Source organism: Nannobrachium achirus (assembly GCF_963921795.1).
Source record: "Nannobrachium achirus genome assembly, chromosome: 20".
Lineage (NCBI taxonomy): Eukaryota > Metazoa > Chordata > Actinopteri > Myctophiformes > Myctophidae > Nannobrachium > Nannobrachium achirus.
This window is the reverse complement of record NC_137827.1, coordinates 43,189,296-43,211,735: the sequence shown is the minus strand read 5'-3', so window position 1 is coordinate 43,211,735 and position 22,440 is coordinate 43,189,296. Positions and strand designations below refer to the sequence as shown.

Here is a 22,440-nt window from a genome sequence, read left to right as displayed (position 1 = left end):
TTTAAGACGAGGGCGTTTCCCTTTCCACACAAACTTAGATATCGAAGAGTGAAGCTTATTCCAGTATTGCGGCGGTGGTGGCAAAGGGAGCATAGAGCTTACAAAGTTAACCCTAGGAAGAACATTCATCTTTATGATTGAAACTCGAGCTTGGAGAGAGTTGGGCAAAGATGACCATCTATCTAAATCAAGACAAATCTTATTTAGAGTGTCACCATAGTTGTTCTTAACAATAGCCTGAAGAGAGGGGAAAATATCTATGCCAAGATATTTGAATTGGCTTACTACTGGGATTATGGACGGCAGGATAGCAGATCTCATCTGATCATTTAGAGGTAGAAGGGCTGACTTCGTCCAATTAATTTTGTAGCCGGAAATGGAACTGAACTGATCAAAAATTTTAAGGACGTGAGTAATTGACTGTGGTGCATTCTCAATGAACAGTAGAATATCATCAGCATATAGGGAAATGCGATGCTGTGTGTTGTTAATCGAAACAGGAGTAATATCTGCAGACTGACGCACTGTCTGAGCCAAGGGTTCGAGTGAAAGTGCGAAAAGGAGAGGACTAAGGGGACAACCCTGCCTTGAAGATCTGCCAATCGTGAATAGCGGCGAACAGATCTTACCGGTTAGGACCATCGCTGACGGATTAGAATAAAGTACTTTAACAAAATGTATGAATGAAGCACCAAATCCCATTTTATCTAGTACAGCCCACAGGTAAGACCATTCCAGACGATCAAATGCCTTCAACGCATCGAGCGACAACACTGCGGCGGGGGTCCTCAGCTCCTTAGCCCTATCGATGATATGCAATAGTCGTCTAGCATTATCAGAGGCTAGTCTAGTTCCTATGAAACCTGTCTGATCACAGTGTACTAAGGTGGTCATAAAACCCTGCAAGCGACGCGCAAGCACCTTAGCAAAAACTTTTAGATCAGAATTCAAAAGTGAAAGCGGTCTATAGCTTGCGCAATCTGTGGGATCCTTGTTCTTCTTCAACAATAATGATATAATAGCTACATTCACATCCCTGGAGAAAGAGCCACTTTCAATTGCATATCGAAACATGTCTAGCATCAGCTGACCTAGATCTTCCCAAAAGATGGCATAAAGTTCAGGGGGTATCCCATCCAAACCAGGCGACTTGCCCCTACGCATTGCGAGCACAGCTTCCTGTAATTCCGCCAGATGGAGCGGTCTATCTAAGGCTTCCGCATCCGCCTCGCTAAGGGTTGGTAACTGTATGTTGGATAAAAAATCATTGCATACTGCATCATCGTGAATGACCTCGGAGGTGTAGAGCTCATCATAAAAAGCACGAAACGTGGCATTGACCTCTTTGGGTTCTGTAACCATGGCTCCCGTTGTTGATTTGACACTAACAATATCAGCAAAATGCTCATTGGATCTAAGACGTAAAGCCAGTAAGTGACTGGGTCTTGCACTATTAAAATAGTAGTTTTGTCTTGTGCGTTTCATTTGAAATTCTGAGCGGCGCTTGAGAATGGAGTTAATTTCTTTCTTAACTAGCTCCCTCTGGGTTGCTGTACTAACATCAAAGTTATTTTGGAGAGAATTATCCAAAGTAGAAAACCGAGATTCCAATTCCACCAGTTTGGCTGACCTTAATTTTCTCTGAGTGGACGCATAGAGGGTTGTATTACTCCTGATAAAGCCTTTAATTGCATCCCAAAGAATTCTGGGATCCTCAACTGAGCCTGTATTGATATTTATAAATTCGCGCAAACCAGTTTGAAACTGAGCTACAAATGCCGCATCGCGCAGCAGTGTGGTGTTAAACCGCCATCTAGGAGCTCTATCTATAACCTGTTTCAGTGAAGCAACACACAGCACCGCCTTGTGATCCGAGAGTGACATTGGGAGCAACTCTACCTTGGCAATTTTATGAAACAAGCTAACAGGGGCAAAAACGTAATCGATCCTAGAGAATGAAGCATGCCTACCCGACAGAAAAGAAAAATCTCTAACCGTTGGGTTCATTAAACGCCAGATGTCGAGTAAGCCAGTTGAGTTTGCCCAAGCACGTAGTTCTGCAGACGCTAGTGCTTGTTCTCTGCTTTCTACCCCAGTGGATCTATCTAGGTTATGTTGCCATGTTGCATTGAAGTCAGCACCAACAATGATTTTGAAATCCGTCAGTTCCAATAAGGTTTTAGTTAGTAATTTGTAAAACTCTTTGTCTAAAACATTTGGAGCATACACAGAGACTAGTGCTAGCATTTTACCCTCCAAGCGGATTTTAGCAACAGCTATCCTCCCGTCACTGTCAGACCAATCACCCAAAAAATCCAACCTAAGGTTACGTCTAGCCAATATGGCTACTCCCTTGGTTTTGGAAGAAGCAGCTGAAAAGGCTAAAACACGATAATGTTTATTAGCCAATCGGTTGGAATGCTCTTTTAAAAGATGAGACTCCTGTATAAATGCAAAGTCAATTGATTTAGATCGCAAAACCCCCAAAATGCTGGTTCGCTTATGCGGTATATTCGCTCCCCTTACATTGAAACTTAGAAATTTATATTCTGTCATAATTGTGGTTCAAACCATACGCACAGCAAGCACAGTAGAACATTTTAGAATTTCCTAGTTGGTCCCTCACAACAAACCTTCCCAACAGAAAAACAAAACAACCCCAAAAGGAACAGAAAGGAAAAAGCAACATCAAACGAACATAAAAAAACACATAACATTGAAGCTTGAGGGGGAAAACCCCATTAGCATCAGAGTGCACAAAAACAGTTCCCCACCCCATCAACCTATTAGTCAACCTTCATTTCACTCTGTCAGAGAGTGCAAACAAGTAACTGCCCAAAAGTAACCATACATTGCCCTCTGGTGGTTATGTAAATATATAACAGATCACCAAAGTAAAAACAACAACAACAAAAAAGTGCCTTCTTGTGGCTGAATAGCTCTCAAACATTCCATCCGCTCAAATTATGATCAATCTCCCCACTTCATATCACTTAAATAAATGAGAATGGTATGTTAACATTTCTAGTAAAGAAGGGGGAGAGAAAAAAGAAAGGAATAAAGGGAAAAAAAAGAGGGGACTATAACAACTGTAATAATAATAATCAGTCCAGCATTAGGCCCACTTAGAATGTGATAAAGCCCTATAAGCCACGTTAATGCAAATAACCAAACACTTGTGACAGATAAGTGGAAATAAGGCTGTCACCACGACACGGCACTAATATAATATTAATAATAAAAATAAATAAAAAAGGAAATCAGTGTATATGATATAAAACATATATGCACTTACATATGTAGTTAGAAATAGAAATTAAAAGCACATCCGGGGGGCCATATGCAGCAAAGCACACACAGTGTTAATGCATACTGCGCCACATACAGCCCCCCCTATGCATCCATGCATACAAACCACAATTACTAATTAGAAGGGGAAAAAAAAGAAAGAAAAGAAAAGTCTGTATACATAAGTATTTACATAAAACACAGTTATGTATGATTAGGAAACCATATACAACACAGCACACAAGATGCATACTGCGCCATATACAGCTCCCTGTACATGCCCAAAAGGCCAGTGCAAACTTAGATAAATGTCAATCATATTAGTTAAGTCTGTTTCCGTCTTAAACAGTAAACTACCATACTTCAAACAGTGAACATACCCAATCACGACTACAAAATAAATATCCCCAATACAGAGCTCCCCTCTCCCCCATCAAGAAATTAACATTTTAGAAGACAACAAGTAAAGTAGGTAAATAACTACCCCCCCCCCCCCCAGACAGCGGATCCACGAGCACGTAGAGCCAACGCGCCACGAGATCGTACATCCGCCAGCTATTGAGATTAGAAAAAAAAGAAAAGAAAAGAACGAGTCAATGAGCCAGGGAGAGAGAGAGAGAGGAAAAGCAGAGATAGGTAGAGAGACATAGAGAAAGGGCGGGAGAGCGAGTGGTCTCTGGAACCGCGGAGCCTTCACAATTTAGACCATATTATTTATATCTGTTTCGCCTTAAACAGTAGGCTACATTACTCAATACAAAGGCCAAAGCCCAGTCTCGCCCTCCTACCCGAGAAAGTAGCGTTTTAGGAGGCATAAACGAACCATAAACTAACAACCAACATAGCCGTCATTACCTAACAGAGAGAGAGAGAGAGAGAGAGAGAGAGAGAGAGAGAGAGAGAGAGAGAGAGAGAGAGAGAGAGAGAGAGAGAGAGAGAGAGAGAGAGAGAGACACACACACACACAGCGAGAGAGAGAGCCATAAAGAGAGAGAGAGAGAGAGAGAGAAAGCCGAGATAGATAGAGAGACACAGAGGGAAGACGAGAGAGAGAGCAGGCTCCGAACCGGGACACGGAACACGTTAGACAAAGCTTAACAGAGAGAGATAAAACCCTCTAGACCTATATAGTAAGCAGCACAACGCTCAATAAGAGCAAAGAAAAAGAATACAATAATAACAAGAACAATGTCCATTATATTCAAACAAAAAAGACAGTGAATTATGCTTATAGCTTTAGCAGCCCTAAATCCTCTCTCCTTGCGGTAACCTAAATTAAAACGAGTAACACCCATCTGCTTACAGATCTTATTAAAAAATAAAATATATCTTATTCTTCAATACAAATAAAATAGGCATTATGAAACGAAACACTTGAAAACACAACGTCAAGTCAGATGATGAGTCCAAAACAATAAGTAGGCTTACATTAACAACTCACCCTTTGGGGAGGAGGAGGAGGAGAGAGTGAGGAAAGAAAGACGCTGCGTAAAAGTCATCTCCAAAGTCCCAGCCAGCTTACCAACAGTCCATTAAAGGCAAAAGGATATCACATCGGCAGAATGTGTTTGAAAGCACGCGATCACGAAAGCAAAGGTGTCCCTGGTAAAAGTTAGTTCTCTGTAACTGTCGTCTCATCATCCTGCGTAGCTAGAGTCTCGTCCGCAGCACCTGGAGTCTTGAACTTATCCTTGCAAAAGGCCAGAGCTTCCTTGGGTGAGTTGAAAGTAGAAGTCGCCTCATCCACGGTTATCCAGAATTTGCTCGGGTGCCTTATTCCGTATTTAACTCCTTCCGCGGTGATGGAACGTAGGAATTCCTTTACTGGCCCGAAAGCTGCCCTTCTCTTTGATGTTTCAGCAGACCAGTCGGGGAAAATATACACCTTTTTGCCATTGTATGTCAGTTGGCCTGCTTTCCTGGAGAGCTGGAGTATGCGTTCCTTTACCCGGAAAAAATGGATCCTTGCCAGGAAAGCCCTTGGCTTATCAGAACGTGGATTGCCGGTCCGATGAGCACGATCCACCTCCGGGGGGGAGTCGGGAAACTCGTCGGGGAATGTTTTCTGCAAAAAAGACTGGATAAAGGCCACTGGGTCAGCCTTTTCTAGCCCAGGAGAGATCCCAATCACTCTTATGTTGTTCCTACGACTCCGGTCTTCTGCTATGACGAGCTTCTCCTCCAGATTAGCACATCTTCTCTCCAATTCAGTGATACACATCTGCAAACTGTCCATGGAGGAACCAAAGTTCTCAATGGCCTCCCCATGTTCAGCCACGGTCGTGTTCAGCGTGGCGACTGCAGGACGCAGCTCCTTTCCGAAGTCATCAATCTTCTTCAGTAATTTCTTCTCCAAGCCAAGCATCATGGGTTGAATAAAACCATCCATAAACTCTTTCAGTGATTCCTTGAGGACCTCGCGCAGCATGCTCTTTGTAACCGGAGCGTCAGCGTCGCCCTGCATTGCGCCGGCCATGTTGTCAGCGTTTGCGGTCGGAGACCTGGTACTCCTCGACCTCGTGTTAATCGTATTCGGCATGAAACACGAAACAACTGCAAAAACAGACGCTCACCAGTGTTTTGGCGTTTAAAGTCTCAAAAGAACTATAAAGGCAGTACAAAATGGGCTTAAAAAATGTGAAAACTTTGCACCTCCACAGAGCTCAACAAACGCGTCCTACTCGGTCGCCATCTTGTCGGAACTCTCTTTACCACATTGTTAACAATTTTAATTTAGGTAGTATATGTCTGCTGTCGGGTAGACACCAGCTAACTCCAAAATGTACATTTTGTCAGAAATGAAAAAAATATCCAGCTCAAGTGGAGGAGGTTTGGAGGTTTTGTCTGAAGCTCTTTTTACTACTTTTCATTGGTTCAATATTGTTTTAACCAACATAAAGGGTGTTCAATAGCTCTGATTTATGAAAAGGGGGGGCAAACGAGTGGAGTTAGCTCAACACAGAGACACTGAAAACAACAAAGAAGTTAGCTGATTTCTGCCGGACAGCGACGATATCGTTTAGACTGATGTTGGGCTCTTGGTTTACCTGTGATCCTACTGAGGCACTACACTTTCTCTATGCATTTGATGTATGTGTTTATCATGCTTATTGTAAGTCGCTCTGTATAAATGCCTAAATTGTAATTGTAATTCTGAAAATGATGATGCTTATTGTGCTGGTTACCTTCCATCAAAGAACCTGCACCACGCTGGTGTGGTCAACCTGGACTGCATGTTCGAGACAGCGGAGCGTGTGTTCGTGGTCATGGAGAAGCTCCATGGAGACATGCTGGAGATGATTCTGTCCAGCGAGAAGGGACGCCTGCCAGAGAGGATCACCAAGTTCCTGGTCACACAGGTAGGTAGACACTAGACCAGGGAGGGGTCTTCAACGTTTTCAGGCCAAGGACCCTTTAGTTGAGAGAGAGATGAAGCACGGACCCCCCACAACCCATAGATAGTATCATCGTTTGACTGCACAATCAGTGTATTTTGGATTCATGTCAATTTGTGTTTTCAGATATTTAACCACTTGAACCGTCAAACTCAATACTTAATAAACTTGACCTTTCAATGTTTGGCTCAAGTTCTCAGAATATGGACGTTAGGGTTCAAGTGGTTAATATAAAAAAGGAGAAAAAAAGGTTTCTATCACACAAAGATTTGGAGGACCCCCTATAGTAACTCTGAGGACCCCCTAGGGGTCCCGGGCCCCCTGTTGAATACCCCTGCACTAGACACACACACACACACGCGTGCGCACACACACACGCGCGCGCACACACACACGCACGCACATGCACGCAATGAAGTTGCTCACCCAGCACATACTTCTGGAGGGACTAGTGGAGCGTCATTTTATGTTTGGTTGCTCTCAGGTGTTGTGTGCTGAAAATAGCCGATCTACAAGCTCACAAGTGAGCTTTTAGATCGGCCAAGTGTAAAATCAGTCATTACGATGCCATCAAGACCTGCCAAAATACATTTCAGTTGACTAAATCAACTATAGATTTAGTCAACTAAAAATGTATGATATTTAGTCGACTAAAATTAGACTAAAACTAAAACTTTTCAGGTGACTAAATTATTACATGACATTTTATTCAAAAGACTATGACTAAAACTAAATCAAAATTTGCTGTCAAAAACAACATTGGCGTGTATATACAATTTATACAGGTACATGCCTCCAGTGCTGTATTTACTGCACATGTAATAATAATAATCTTAAAGTTGTAATTGATATCATTGTCAATGCAACAATGTGTGTGTGTGTGTGTGTGTGTGTGTGTGTGTGTGTGTGTGTGTGTGTGTGTGTGTGTGTGTGTGTGTGTGTGTGTGTGTGTGTGTGTGTGTGTGTGCGCGTGTGCGTGTGCGTGTGTGCGTGCATGCATGCGTCAGATCCTTGTAGCTCTTCGTCATCTCCACATTAAGAACATCGTCCACTGTGACCTGAAACCAGAGAATGTTCTACTGGCTTCTGCAGACTCCTTTCCACAGGTATAACGGCTGTGTGTGTGTGTGTGTGTGTGTGTGTGTGTGTGTGTGTGTGTGTGTGTGTGTGTGTGTGTGTGTGTGTGTGTGTGTGTGTGTGTGCGCGCGTGCGTGTGCGTCTGTGTGTGCGTCTGTGTGTGCGTCTGTGTTGAGTCAGAGACGGTTTTAAACTCTGATGTCGAGGCTTAGTGTCATCTCTTGATGATTCACCACAGCACATACAGTACACACACACACACACACACACACACACACACACACACACACACACACACACACACACACACACACACACACACACATGAGTGTCTCCAACACTGTATACGTAAAGCATTTATTTTTTGCTCTGTGTGTGTTGCTCTGTGATGTCATCACATTAATCACAGCATTTATTTTAAAGGCACATTCCGTTGTTTTTTAAAAGGAATCTTACAGACGAACTCATGGATATACCTAAAAATACAGTATTTGAGTAAATGTGCTTAGTAACTTTCCACAAATGGTAGAGAGGCGGTCTGGTAATCACAAGGTCACCGGTTCACCTCCCGGCCTGGTCCATGTGTAGAAGTGTCCCTGAACAGTTCACAGGCAGTTGCTCTACCAACTGAGCTGAGCTACCAACTGGGCACGAAACATTAGATCAACAGTAGGAGACTGTTTGTACTCGGAAGTGTCCTATAGTGGCAAACAGTAGAAGGCCTGGTGGTTGTACTGGTAGGCTGCCAGTTAGCAAGAAGTCTGTGGTAGAACTGGGCAGGTCCCCAGTTGTCATCAGTAGAAGGCTATGGCTCTACTGGGCAGCTCAAACCGTCACTGTCGGGGAGAAATCTTGTATCTCCAAGTTTCAAATTTGTACTTTCTTTTCGTAAAGTAAAGCCCTGCTTCACCATACAAGACTGTCCCACAAAACTAGTGAAAATAGCTGATCTACAAGCACACAACGCCTCACGGTGCGAGGCGCTCTGTGCTTGTAGATCGTCTATTTTTTTATTTTCACTATTTTAAACCGTTTTTCAAATGGTAAAACGAACGGTTTTGGACATACAAGGTTTCCACCCGACAACAACGAAATGAAAGCTCAATTTCCTTTCTGTCTGCCCTCCATCTGTCTGTCTGTCTGTCTGTCTGTCTGTCTGTCTGTCTGTCTGTCTGTCTGTCTGTCTGTCTGTCTGTCTGTCTCTCTGCCTGTCTCTGTCTTTGCGCAGGTGAAGTTGTGTGACTTTGGATTTGCTCGTATCATTGGTGAGAAGTCTTTCAGACGATCTGTGGTCGGGACCCCGGCTTATCTGGCCCCCGAGGTCCTCAGGAACAAAGGTTACAACCGCTCCCTGGACATGTGGTCTGTAGGAGTTATCATCTATGTCAGGTAGGAGCATGCCTATACTGTGATTACTATTATACGCATGAATTTAACTAATGGCTGTTTATTTATGTTATAGTTATAATTATACAATCATTCAAATTGATAACTCTGGCTAGGGAGGGAGTCTGGGAGATTGGAGAGTTATTGCTCCTTTTTGCATTGGTTATGGAGTCCAATGATCATTACATCCTGATGCGAAAGAAAATATTCCAGAAGAAAAATAAAGGTTGTATTTACTGTATAGCCTACCAACCAAATCAGTAAATATAACATTTTGATGTGGCGTCATAATTAAACTTTAAATGTTGATGGCATACTGACTATTAAGTTAATTAAACCATGGCACTTCATGTCAATAAGGTTGCAGACCCTGGTTTATAGTACTATGGTCCTTACACACAAGGAGCGTTTTTTTTTTTTTTTTTTTTTTTTTGCGATCAATTAACACTTTGCCGTCCGAAATAGAATGGTTGTTGGTAGATTAGCCGTGAAATTTCTATTATTATATTATGATCTGAACCGCATTCATTTTACCAGACATCCAGCGCTATATCACGTGGTCTTCATCCCCCATTACCATTCCGCGATCCCCCGTTGTATACTCACCCCAGTTCCCAGTGAAAAACTCAATCTGCTTTGGCTTAGAGTGGGAGATTCGGCTGACGCATCATGTCCCCGTGCGTTTCGCGTGCGCGATCCGTTCACGTAAATGTCCCCTCAAATAATCCACGTGTGACTCAAGAGTAGAACTGAAAAGTATCGCTAGCATAGCCACCAGCACGGCTGCAGTAGGAGCACTCGTGTACAGACAGTAACCGAATGGGGGAAGGTGCCTTGGAGAAGGAAAGGGCCATGACATCACTTCTGCTTCATGTCAGACCAGCCATGAGCTATCAATGCACGAGTGGTGACTAGGGAAGGTTAGACGATCGCCGATTTTCGGATGAAAATAATTTATTTCGGTAAATACGGGAAAGTACGGGAAAAGACGAGCGGCTGCCCCTCCCCCCCTAGGAAGTCCGGTATAGTACGGTTTTAATATTAAGGGGCTCCCCGTGGCTTGGAAAGGGTTAACATTAATGTAAACCGTTTGTGTCATGAGTATGCCTTGTATACTATTCAATGAGGCTGATTTTCACTGTGTATGAATGAGGCAACACCAAATGAATATTTGTCTCATGCCCCCGGTGTGCAAGGACGTTTATTATTTGTTGGTGTTGGCTGGAAATCTCGTATATCCATATTTCAGTGGGTTTTTTTTTTCTGTTTGTTTTTTAACTTCATGATACTAGAGTGCCATGCATGCAAAAACAGTGAAAATAGCAGATCCAAAAGCTCACAGCGCATAAATATGTGCCTGGTTGTGGCTTCTAGATCATCTGCTATTTTCAAATTGTTTATATATTTTTTAAGAATAATAAAAAAGGAACAGTTTTGGATATATACACTACAAGGTTTTCACCTGACAGCGATGTATTGTTCTAGTTGTTAGTAGTAGTAGTTCAGCAGCTGTCTCCGCTCTCTGTTGTCAGTCTCAGTGGGACGTTTCCGTTTAACGAAGACGAGGACATCCATGACCAGATTCAGAACGCTGCCTTCATGTACCCCCCTCATCCCTGGAAGAAAGTATCACCGGAGGGTATGTTCCACCACCATGACGTACCCACCAGGCCGTCCACACAGAGGATAGCCTGGGTTTCATTCTCAAACCAACCACTTAACCCATTTTAGGCCTAGAATTATTGACTGCTTTAACCAGTGAGATATACAAGCTCACAGCGCTCTGCAAGCTTGTAGATCTGCTATTTTTGAAAAAGTCGTGAAAATGTGTGCAAATCTTTGAATTCATATGTATTTTCAAAGCGAACGTTTGTAACTAAAAGTTTGCTTCTGGGTGGTCCCTGGAACTAGATATTTTGAGATGCGGGTCTGTGGCCAAATACATATCATTTTTTTTTGGGGGGTCCTTCACATGAAAAGGTTTGAGAACCACTGTCATATAGTAGTCTCTCAAGAACAGACTAACTGAGCGCCAGTTAAGCGAAAAGGACCTTTTCTTTGACGATGGCTGGCCAGATTGCTGACATAGAAACATAGGTTTTTCAAAAAATCTTAGAAGGATTCAAAAGACACTTATAGAATCGGGTCAAAATTCAAATTTTCACGATTTTTCAAAAATAGCAGATCTACAAGCTCGCAACGCGGCACTCGGTGCCGCGCTGTGAGCTTGTGAACTTCAATAGTTAAAGCATAAAACAATGATACACAATGTGTACCCGTTCTAAATGGGTAATATGTGGAGCTCTATATATATATATATATATATATATATCTATATATATATATATATACATACATACATACATACTAGATACTGTAGATAGATTTGAATATATGTCCTCCTCTCTGTCATGACGTACTTTGCTGCCATCAATAGCTTCAAGTGTGTGTGTGTGTGTGTGTGTGTGTGTGTGTGTGTGTGTGTGTGTGTGTGTGTGTGTGTGTGTGTGTGTGTGTGTGTGTGTGTGTAGGATTGACTCACTGCCATCCTTCTGACACTCCTCTTCTCCATCTATCCAATTCCACGGACACACATGCACACACACACACACACACACACGCACGCGTGCGCACGCACACACGCACGCAAACACAAGTCTGGCATTCCTACCCCATGCTGTGAACAGCTTGTCCTCTGAGAGAGTCTGTGCACACAACTAGAGAAGAATTTTAAAAAAAATGTTAAAGTTTGTTTTTAATGAGTTTAATGAATTTATTGAAGCAGTTAATCTCTGACAGCTGGCTGGTGAACACAAAACACATCATATAGGAATGTCTTGTTTAACCACCTTTCATCCCGCCCTCCCGTATTTTGGGGCGAGTCTTTATATTGAGAACGTTTTCCAAATGTTTTCCAACACAGCGAAAATAGCACAACTACAAACTCAAAACTTGTCGCATTGTGATGCATTGTGAGCTTGTAGATTGGCTATTTCTAACATGTTGTTATACTTAATCTAACAATATTAAGTTGTTAATTGATAAGAGGATGACAGGAGGAGGAGATCCTGCAAAATGGGAGTTTTGAAAAGAAAAGAGAGTGACTTGTAGAGGGAGACAAAGATACAGGCAGGGTGGAGAGAGAGAGAGAGAGAGAGAGAGAGAGAGAGAGAGGGGAGAGAGAGAGGGGTAGTTAGGGAGATGACGAGAGACAGACAGACATAGAGAAAGAGAGAGAGAGAGCGTTCTATTCATCTGTTGGTCCATTCATGTGAGTAATGCCAAGCGATGGTGGCCCCTATAGAAGCCAGGGGCCCCTGTTCAGACCACTGACCCCTGAAGAAATGTTAACATCATGTTAGCTCTGCTCATTAGCCCTGAGTGGCCCCCACCGCAGGGGGCCACTCACCCCTAAATCCTCTCCTCCCACCCTCTCTTCCTCTCCTCTCCTCTCCCCTGCCCTCCTCCGCTCCCTTTCTCTCTCTCTCAACTTCCTCTTTTCTCCCGTACACTTCTCCCTCACCCTTTGCCTCCCTCTCCTCTTCTCTCTAAGTATGTTTGTCTATTTTTCTGTCTGTTTCACATCACCTCCAGTCTTCTTCCTGTGGTAACGTTATTCTATCTGTCTATCAGTTCTATCTACCTTGAAAGGAGGTTAGCTAGTTTCTTTTTTTTGCTGCTGTATATGCTCTTTGTGTTTGGAACATGTTTCAGAATCAATAAATTGACATTTAATTTAAAATTATTGTTGCAATATTTTAACTGTTGCATTTCATGCAGTAATTTATTTTGTGCTTTTTCTGCTTCTAATGTACATCGTCACCATCGAGAGGTTTCTTCCGAATGTGTTTTCTGAGGCTTGAAAGAAAGAAATAATTCTCTCTCTCTCTCTCTCTCTCTCTCTCTCTCTCTCTCTCTCTCTCTCTCTCTCTCAGCCATAGACCTGATTAATAACCTGCTGCAGGTGAAGATGAGGAAGAGATACAGTGTGGATAAAACACTCAGCCACCCCTGGCTACAGGTAATAATAAACTTCTGTGGAATGCTATAGAATTAAATAACACTTCCACGTCTAGCTACAGGTGTAACAGTAAACTACAATAGAATGCCATTGTATTTAAATAGAGACGACAACCCCCGGCTACAGGTAGAATGAAAATTAATGGAATGCACTGGAATCGCTGAAAATAAACACAGACAGTAGCCGCTACAGACTAACTACAATAGAATACAGTAGAATTAGAAAAGCACTCAACTACCCTTGGCTACAGCCAGGTAACAATAAACTACAGTGCAATGCAATATAATTAAACACTCAGCCACCCTTGGCTACAGGTAACGTTAAATTACAATAGGACACAAATGTCTGGCCAAAACTAATCCGACACAGGCAACAGCAGGGAGGCAGCAGCTTCCGTTATTCCGGAAGAGTCTGACACCGGAAACAGTTGTTAAGTTCCAAGAGGTGTCTGTCAAAGTATTGAAATCCTCGATGAACGTGAATCCAAGTCAAGTCAGCTCCCAATCTGGCTTGCCATCGTCAAGGAAAAGTTTGGTCGCTCGTTTCCCCTGATGCGGAAGGCTGTAATCGAGAGACTAAGTCACTCCTAATGGCCTCCGACCTGCCCATTGTAGAGGTCACATGCGAATCGGAAAACTTGAAAGTCAATTTCCTGTTTCCAGCCAGTATGTCCCAGTTTTGTGCATAATCTCCCTTTGATTCTCTCAGATTCCCCATCTGAGTTATTCCTAAATGTAGCAAACGTTGCTCTGTGGCCCTCAATCACTTGGATGCAATCAGTCACTGAAACATATGAGGACTGTCGGGCCTTTTGTCACAAAATCAGTGGCATTGAGCTGCTTAGACAGAAAGTGCCACTGCACACTCAGTGTTTCTAATATGACCATCTAATGACCATCTTCATCCAATATCTGTAGAAGAAAATTTGCACACTAGCTTTCCCATATGACATGCCACTCGACCGGACATAAACTGAAATCCATACACAATATCAGTACTTCCAAAATCTTTATATGCCAGAGGAAATAATGTGTGTCGGTCTGTGCATGCAATTTGGTTATATTTATCAGAGGAGAGGTGTGCTGCAGTTCCAAGGAGCTCGTTTTGCATCATTTTTGCATTACCTGGAAGCTCATTCACAACCCACAAATCAGTTCAAACTATTCAAGACTATTCATCTGTCTAGAAGGTCCTGGGTTCGTTTCCCGCCGGGGACGCTGTGGGCGCTGGGGGAGTGTTCCCTCCTCCGCGTCATCAGTGCCCATACCCATCGGTTGGGTTGGCGAAAGGGCCTTTCTGTGTGGTGTTTGCATGTTCTCCCCGTGTACCCTCACAAAAAACATAGTAATCCTAGTCCCTATAGTGCCTCCCCCTGGTCAGCTGGGGCGCCTGATGGAGGGGAAAGGAACTGGTTGGAATAACGTGTTCCTTCCATGCGGTACTTCCTACCAGGGAAACTCCCCTCCCCCTTTCAGGTGAAAAGAAGCGACATGGTCTCCTGCATTGAAGGAAGCACAATTAAGCGCAGTCCAGATTACAGCGTAGGCTGGGTGAAAAAATGGGTTACAAAAATCTTGGGATATATATAAAAAAAATAAAAAATAAACCTTCATGCTTTCTGTGTCTTCTTTCTTTGTTACCGCATAATGCAATGATTTATTTTGCATAGGAAAGTAAATGCTAATGACAACTTTTACAGGTGTCTGGTTTCTTTCCACAAAGTCAACAAATTGCTGGTGTTTGTCTTTTGTGACCTGATGTATGACATCAGTGTTGTGCAATTTCACACTTCACAAGAGCTGGATCAAAGTTCAGTTCACACAGATTAAAATAAACTAGTTCGGGTGCATCTCTCCATTCCGACATGTCTCCTTTCCGACAGACACTAACCCTATCTCTTACCCTAACCCTAACCTTAACCTCTATGGAAGTGTTGCCACTCCGACAATAAGAAGTCACTGTGGGAGTGGCGACATGTCGGAATGGAGAGAGCCCCCCAACTAGTTCATGTATATTATATACAGTATCTCTAGTTCCCAATTTTGAAGTTCCAATTACTGTTCATTCTTCAGTCCTTTCCCCTGTCATTATCAGTGAACGCAGCATGAATAAATGGGCAGATTTTGAACCTGGGGCCGCCAAATCTTTGTTTGATAGGATATATATATTGTTTTACATTAAAAAAATGTAGCACCCTGGCCCCACCCCTGATTTAGGAAGGTACAGTATGAGGTCCCGCCGTTCTGACTGAAACGCACACAGCTGATTAAAGCAGTGAACTGCAGTGCACGATCACATGACCTCGAGCACAGGTCCGTCTCATGTCACGTTCAGGTTGATTAGTTGCAAATGTAAAGTATGCGTTCAGTTCACCGTTCATCAAAAACACAAGCATGTTCAATGAACTGCATGATGTTACTCAATACTTGCCATGCCATAATTCTCTGAATGTAACCTTACATTGCACCTATAAAATATGTGTCCCCTAGGGCATTAACGAAAATGTTGACAAATCGACTGAGTCGACTTCATTACACAAGTCGACTCCCACCAGAGAAAGTCGAAGTTGAAAAAAAAAATCCTTTGTATTTTTTTCTATCATTATTTTTGCATTCAAACAGTAGGATTGCTTATTGCCAAGAACGGAATAATCCAATATTACAGTGCTACATTACATTTGGTATAACGTGGTTCTATAGCGAGGCGTTGTGAGCATGTAGATCTGCTATTTTCACAATTTCTGCCTCTATATATTTGACAATTTGGACAATGTTTAATTTGTCAATTTGTCATAATTGGCACTTTAGAAAGGTGAAGATACCCTCTATATGCTTAAACTTTATGTTGGTTTGTTTACAGTTGAGTGAGAAAACAATGTTGCACATTAAGTTAATCATCTGGGGACCCCCCAACATATTTGGTGGATCGTGTGTGGTGTGATGCCGTCATCAAACAATAAAGTCGACTTCAACTCAACTTTTTACTGAGTCGAGGCGACTTGCAAAAATCACAAGTCGTTAATGCCCTAGTGTCCTCATATGCACTCCTTTATGTGGACATGAATACATTGTTAAACTGTGTGTGTCCTCCAGGACTACCAGATGTGGTTGGACCTGCGCAGCTTGGAGTGCAGGATGCACGAGCGCTACCTGACCCACGAGAGCGACGACCCCCGCTGGAAGCACCACGCCAACCAGTCCGGCCTGGACTACCCCCAGCACCTCGCCAACAGTCTCCATAGCGACCACAGCCGTGGCGCGCTGCGCTACCAGGAGGAGGAGGAGGAGATGGGGCTGCTCAGCGAGAGAGTCAGCGAGCTGTGACGTCACCGCGACGTCACAGGGCGTCATACTGCGTGACTCTTTTCGACTACGAAGGGTAACCCCCAGAACCTTGTCCGTAAGCCGAAGCTTTTGAAGTTGGGGTTTTACTTTCTTGTTTATGTTTCCATTAATATAAGCAGAACCATCCCAGAAGGATGAGGGAAAACGTCATAAAAGAAGCGTAAACAGAGGTTCTACAAGGCTAATTAGTGTGGTTGCTAATAGGCAACGCTAGCTATTGTATTTGGTCTGAGAATGTTTTGCCAGCAAAGTGAACCTGTGTTTTGTAAAACGTTTGAGTAATGTTATCCGGTTTGTAAGGCTGCACAACAGAAAAGATTTTGGTCATGCTTCACACTGTATATAATATACATGGTAAGACGGAATTCAGTTCCCAGTGGATTCCTCGCGACTCTCGTCAGTGTATGTAATTTTCCAGAATTGCACATTTCTAGTATCTGCTATTTTTGGAACAACTTTGAAAGTATTTTAATGTGTTCTGGGCTGCCATAACTCAGGCTTGGTTTTCTATACGTCCTGAGCAAATTAGGTTCTGAGAACCTAAGCGTATATTGGAAACGGATCCAGAATCCGTGGAATATGTCTCACGGCACGCCTCGCTTAGTTCTTGTAGTCGAAACGAGCCAATAGAGAGGCTGTGATGTCAGTGAGACGCCGTTGATGTCATGTTGTTACTGTTGCATTCACTGTGGTGCCTCTACGAGGGCTGGGATAATGGCACTGCTGCTAAGAGTTCTGATGTTCAAAAGTGTGTCCTTAAATGGAAGTATTTAGTGTTGTTGCCCTAACAGGGCAACCAGACTATAGTACACTTGTCCGACTTTCTTTCCAGATAAACTACTCGCTACTCCTCCCACAGTTTTAGAGGCACGCACTTCCGCCATAAGTATGCCAAATCGACCAGCTTTATAGGGAATCGCTATGTGCTTGCACATTATATATAGTTTAATTTATATTAAATTATATTAGTTAATTGTCTGCATTGACTTGAATGTGAAATGTGGAAATTTTACTTTTCCCAAAAATGGAGATGACTGACAAGAAATGGGCTTAATATTGATATTGATGATCAGGGATCTCCATATATGGGCATAAAAGGGACAAGGACTGACACAGAGATCTCCATATATGGCCTTTTATTTATTAATTTATTGTGACTCGCGTCACAGCAATCACACTTGCAATTTCCCAGATTTGCACCTTTCTAGTTAGACCTGATTTTGAAAGCACATTCGATGCAAGGTTTTACAAAATACAGGCAAAATATAGCAAAAGAATGTACAAATTCCAATGTAGCCAGTTATTTAGTCAGTCCCTGAAATTATTCGCTCAACTCTTCCGTCAGCAGGTCAGTCATTAATGAGCTTTAACTTCATTAGCTGCTTAAAAATAGCAGTTCTTGCTTGTACCAACAATTCTCTACCTCAAATTCATTGTACCTAACCAACATCTACAGCAGTCAAATCAGCTTGTAAATACTGTAGATTCTGAAGATCAAATTTGAAATGGACATTGCTGTCAAATACTGTCTTGACTTGGTGCGTCTGCCTGTAACCAATGATTTCTGGCTTTACTGAAGTTGCCTGGCATTGTTTGTTGTTTACATTTGACGCCTTGCGGTTTCAGTGCACGATCCGCATGAAGTACAACTATAACTTTATTATCTATCTATAAATGCGAGAAGTCTCTGCGTGTCTGTCTGTCTGTCTGCGTGTATGTAATCCGCGTATCTCGAGAACCGTTCGTCCCACCGGCTTCAGATTCGGCACGCGCGTTCCCCGCCGTGGCGCGGAGTGCAGTGCCGGGCCTCGACCCGACCCGATGTGCGGTTTTCCGAAACGGCGCGAAACGTTCGGAATCTCCTTATGCGGAGCTGATTGTTGACATCAGGCTGTTCCTGAGGAAATCGGCACAATCGCTGACTCATTGTGACATCACTTCATAAAAGGCTCTGACATCACGTACGCCACATGAGTCAACAAAAAATCTCGGTGAATGTGTATGTATGTATGTGAATCTCGAGAACCGTTCTTCCACCGGCACGCGCGTTCTCCAGATATGGGCATAAAATGAATCCCCGAATGGGGAGCTGATGTCTGACATCAGAGTTTTCCGCAACCGGTACTGTGTGTGCAGAGATCTCCATATATGGGCATAAGGGGACAAAGGCAAACAGATGGTCAAAACGGGTCCTATGACAACAGGTATATTGGGGTTTGCATTAAAGGGTGGGGACAAAGGCTAACAGATGGTCAAAACGGGTCCTATGACAACAGGTATATTGGGGTTTGCATTAAAGGGTGGGGCATTCATGGGGTCCGCTCCAAAAAAGAAAATAAAAGAGACAAAGACAAACATAAGACAAGCGACAAAGCGTGGGACTGGGAGGATGACTTGAATGATGCAACGTTCGGAATCTCCTTATGCGGAGCTGATTGTTGACATCAGGCTGTTCCGGAGGAAATCGGCGCAAGCACTGACTCATTGTGACATCATTTCATAAAAGGCTCTGACATCGCGTACGCAACATGAGTCAACACAAAATGCCATTCGGCACGCACATTCTCCGGCGCGGAGTGCAGTGCCCGGCCTCGACCCGACCCGACGCGCGTTTTTTCCGAAACGGCGCAAAACGTTCGGAATCTCCTTATGCGGAGCTGATTGTTGACATCAGGCTGTTCCGGAGGAAATCGGCGCAAGCGCTGACTCATTGTGACATCATTTCATAAAAGGCTCTGACATCGCGTACGCAACATGAGTCAACACAAAATGCCATGGTTATGTATCTCCATATATGGGCATATGGGCAGATCTCCATATGGGCTACATATATGGGCATATGGGCACTGCTGACTCATTGTGACATCATTTCATAAAAGGCTCTGACATCGCGTACGCAACATGAGTCAACACAAAATGCCATGGTTATGTATCTCCATATATGGGCATATGGGCAGATCTCCATATGGGCTACATATATGGGCATATGGGCACTGCTGACTCATATGGGCATAAAGGGGACACAGATATATGGGCATAAATGGACGTATCGGCACAAGGGCTGACTCATACAGAGATCTCCATATATGGGCATATGGGCAGATCTCCATATGGGCTACATATATGGGCATATGGGCAGGGCATATGGGCAATCTGACATCACTTCTGCTGACTCACGGCGCAAAACGTTCGGAATCTCCCCATAAATCCATATATGGGCATAAATGGACCCAGGCAAACAGATGGTCAAAACGGGTCCTATGACAACAGTTATAATGAGGTTTGCATTAAAGGGTGGGACACAGACAGACAGATACAGATATCTCCAAATATGGGCATAAAATGGACGCAGACATACAGATATCTCCATATGGGTATGATATATCCATATATGGGCATAAATTGACCCAGGCAAACAGATGGCGGAGCTGATTGTTGACATCAGGCTGTTCCTGAGGAAATTGGCACAATCGCTGACTCATTGTGACATCACTTCATAAAAGGCTCTGACATCACGTACACCACATGAGTCAACAAAAAATCTCTGTGAATGTGTATGTATGTATGTGAATCTCGAGAACCGTTCTTCCCACCGGCACGCGCGTTCTCCAGATATGGGCATAAAATGAATCCCCGAATGGGGAGCTGATGTCTGACATCAGAGTTTTCCGCAACCGGTACTGTGTGTGCAGAGATCTCCATATATGGGCATAAGGGGACAAAGGCAAACAGATGGTCAAAACGGGTCCTATGACAACAGGTATATTGGGGTTTGCATTAAAGGGTGGGGACAAAGGCTAACAGATGGTCAAAACGGTCACAGACAGACAGATACAGAGATCTCCATATATGGGCATAAAATGGACGCAAATAGACAGATATCTCCATATATGGGCATATGGGCATAAAATGGACCCAGAACTATATCTGCAGTGATCTCCATATATGGACATAAAATGGACACAGCCAAACAGATGGTCAAAACGGGTCCTATGACAACAGGTATAATGGGGTTTGCATTAAAGGGCGGGGCATTCATTCCCTATTTACATCGTTCCCGAGTTGGCCAGGTCGCCGACTAGACGCTGGGCCGCCCTAGTACCTCAAAATTACTGGAAGCCATTTCTGTTGTTTATTATAAGCTCTAAAACACTGAAAAGTGTTTATTTGCCTACCTTCTATCCCAATGGTAATAACATATTATACACTGTGAAACGTAACAGACCAGTAACTGAGTAGGCAAATAGTAGGCTACAGAAAGTCCACTGTAACTGATAACCATACTGCTCGATATTAAACGACTATACAGTATACTGAACTATATACAGTACATATATCTTATACGTAAGGAAAGACAGAGGGATATTTATTTGAGCCGGAATAATACTCCACTAAGGAACTACAGCGGAACGACAGACAACAGGAACTGAATGAGGCTTTTGTCTGCTAGTCAGAGGCACCATGCTTCAAATAAATCACGTTTCCCTTCATGGTTTCGGATAAAAGTGTTGGGATACTTTCCAGATAGTAGAGGGTTCTTCAATTCCACTGAAACACCTGTCCTAACAACACTAACAACTACTACTGATGTTATAACGTTCACAGGCATATCACCAGGGTTCAGAATTAAATTACAGAATTATATATTCACCAATATAAATGTAGTATCAGCAATATATTAAGCCTAAACCCTTTGTCAAGAAAGAGTTTTACTCAGTTGAAAGTGCCATGTTTAATGTATGTGATGGTCAGACACATTGTATTTTGTTAAAACGAATGACAAAATGAACATCAGAACTCTGTCTAGAGTGCACTGTCTGCCCTTTAACAGGTTCTTGCTAACTGTGGCTCCCCTATGAAAAAAGAAAGTCAGCTACTCTTGTACTGAAGGCAGTGCACAGCACAAACAAAAGCACAACCAATATAATGGTATGTATCTCTTTTTTTAATTGAAAGATTTTGCTTCTCAGATTTTTAGGGGTGGGGGAGCAATTTGACTCGTGACCTCAAGATTGTGTACACATAGAGGAATGGTATGAATGTATGTGTTTACATTATTTATTGTCATTCATACATTTCAGTGTCTCTGAAGCCATTGATTGGTCTGTTAGATCAGTGGTTCTCAAACGGATTCCAGGGACTTTGTGGGTAGTACCAGTGTTGATTTCGTCGACTAAAACTATGACGAAAAATGTTTGTCGACTGCGTTTTTTTCACTGACAAAAACGAAATAAAAACGAAATAAAAAGTAAGCTGTGATGACTAAAACTAAAACTAAATATATTGACAATTTCGTCAACAAAATAAAAACTAGACTAAAACGTTAGGGAGGGACTAGTGGAGAAGAGAGTCATTTTATGTTTGGTTGCTCTCAGGTGTTGCATGCTGAAGATAGCCGATCTACAAGCTCACTTGTGAGCTTGTAGATCTGCTATTTTCAGCACACACACAACCAAGTGTAAAATCATTCATTACGATGCCATCAAGGCCTACCAAAGTACATTTCAGTTGACTAAATCAACTGTAGATTTAGTCGACTAAAATCGTATAATATTTAGTCGACTAAAATTAGACTAAAACTAAAACTTTTTAGGTGACTAAATTATGACTAAAACTAAAATACATTTTATTCAAAAGACTATGACTAAAACTAAATCAAAATTTGCTGTCAAAAACAACACTGGTGGGTACCCATATGGGGGTCTAAATTGACCCATACACGTCTGTAGAGTTAAGGGGAGACCTTGAAATGTAAAGGTTTGAGAAACACTGTGCTAGATAGCCACAGAAAACCAAGGGCTGCTTTCTGGAGCTGAATCTCCTGGAGGTGTCGCTGTAGATCTCTCTGGGTGTCGGTAGTTCTCTATAGCAGTGGTTCTCAAACTTTTTGGGGGTCAGGGCCCCACTGTAAATATTATTATTTTCATCT

General features: G+C 42.8%; 1 protein-coding gene across 1 annotated transcript in view; it reads left to right on the top strand.

The window, feature by feature from the left end:
• Nucleotides 1–16,490, top strand: part of prkd1 (protein kinase D1) — a gene marked incomplete at both ends in the record, with an annotated part of 72,760 nt that extends 56,270 nt beyond the window's left edge. Inside the window, 6 exons of the mRNA XM_080751078.1 lie at nucleotides 6,486–6,647; nucleotides 7,691–7,789; nucleotides 8,989–9,149; nucleotides 10,679–10,785; nucleotides 13,082–13,167; nucleotides 16,260–16,490. Of these exons, the coding sequence (XP_080607204.1) occupies nucleotides 6,486–6,647; nucleotides 7,691–7,789; nucleotides 8,989–9,149; nucleotides 10,679–10,785; nucleotides 13,082–13,167; nucleotides 16,260–16,490 (846 nt within the window). The remainder of the gene's footprint in view (nucleotides 1–6,485; nucleotides 6,648–7,690; nucleotides 7,790–8,988; nucleotides 9,150–10,678; nucleotides 10,786–13,081; nucleotides 13,168–16,259) is intronic.
• Nucleotides 16,491–22,440: the final 5,950 nt, after the last annotated feature.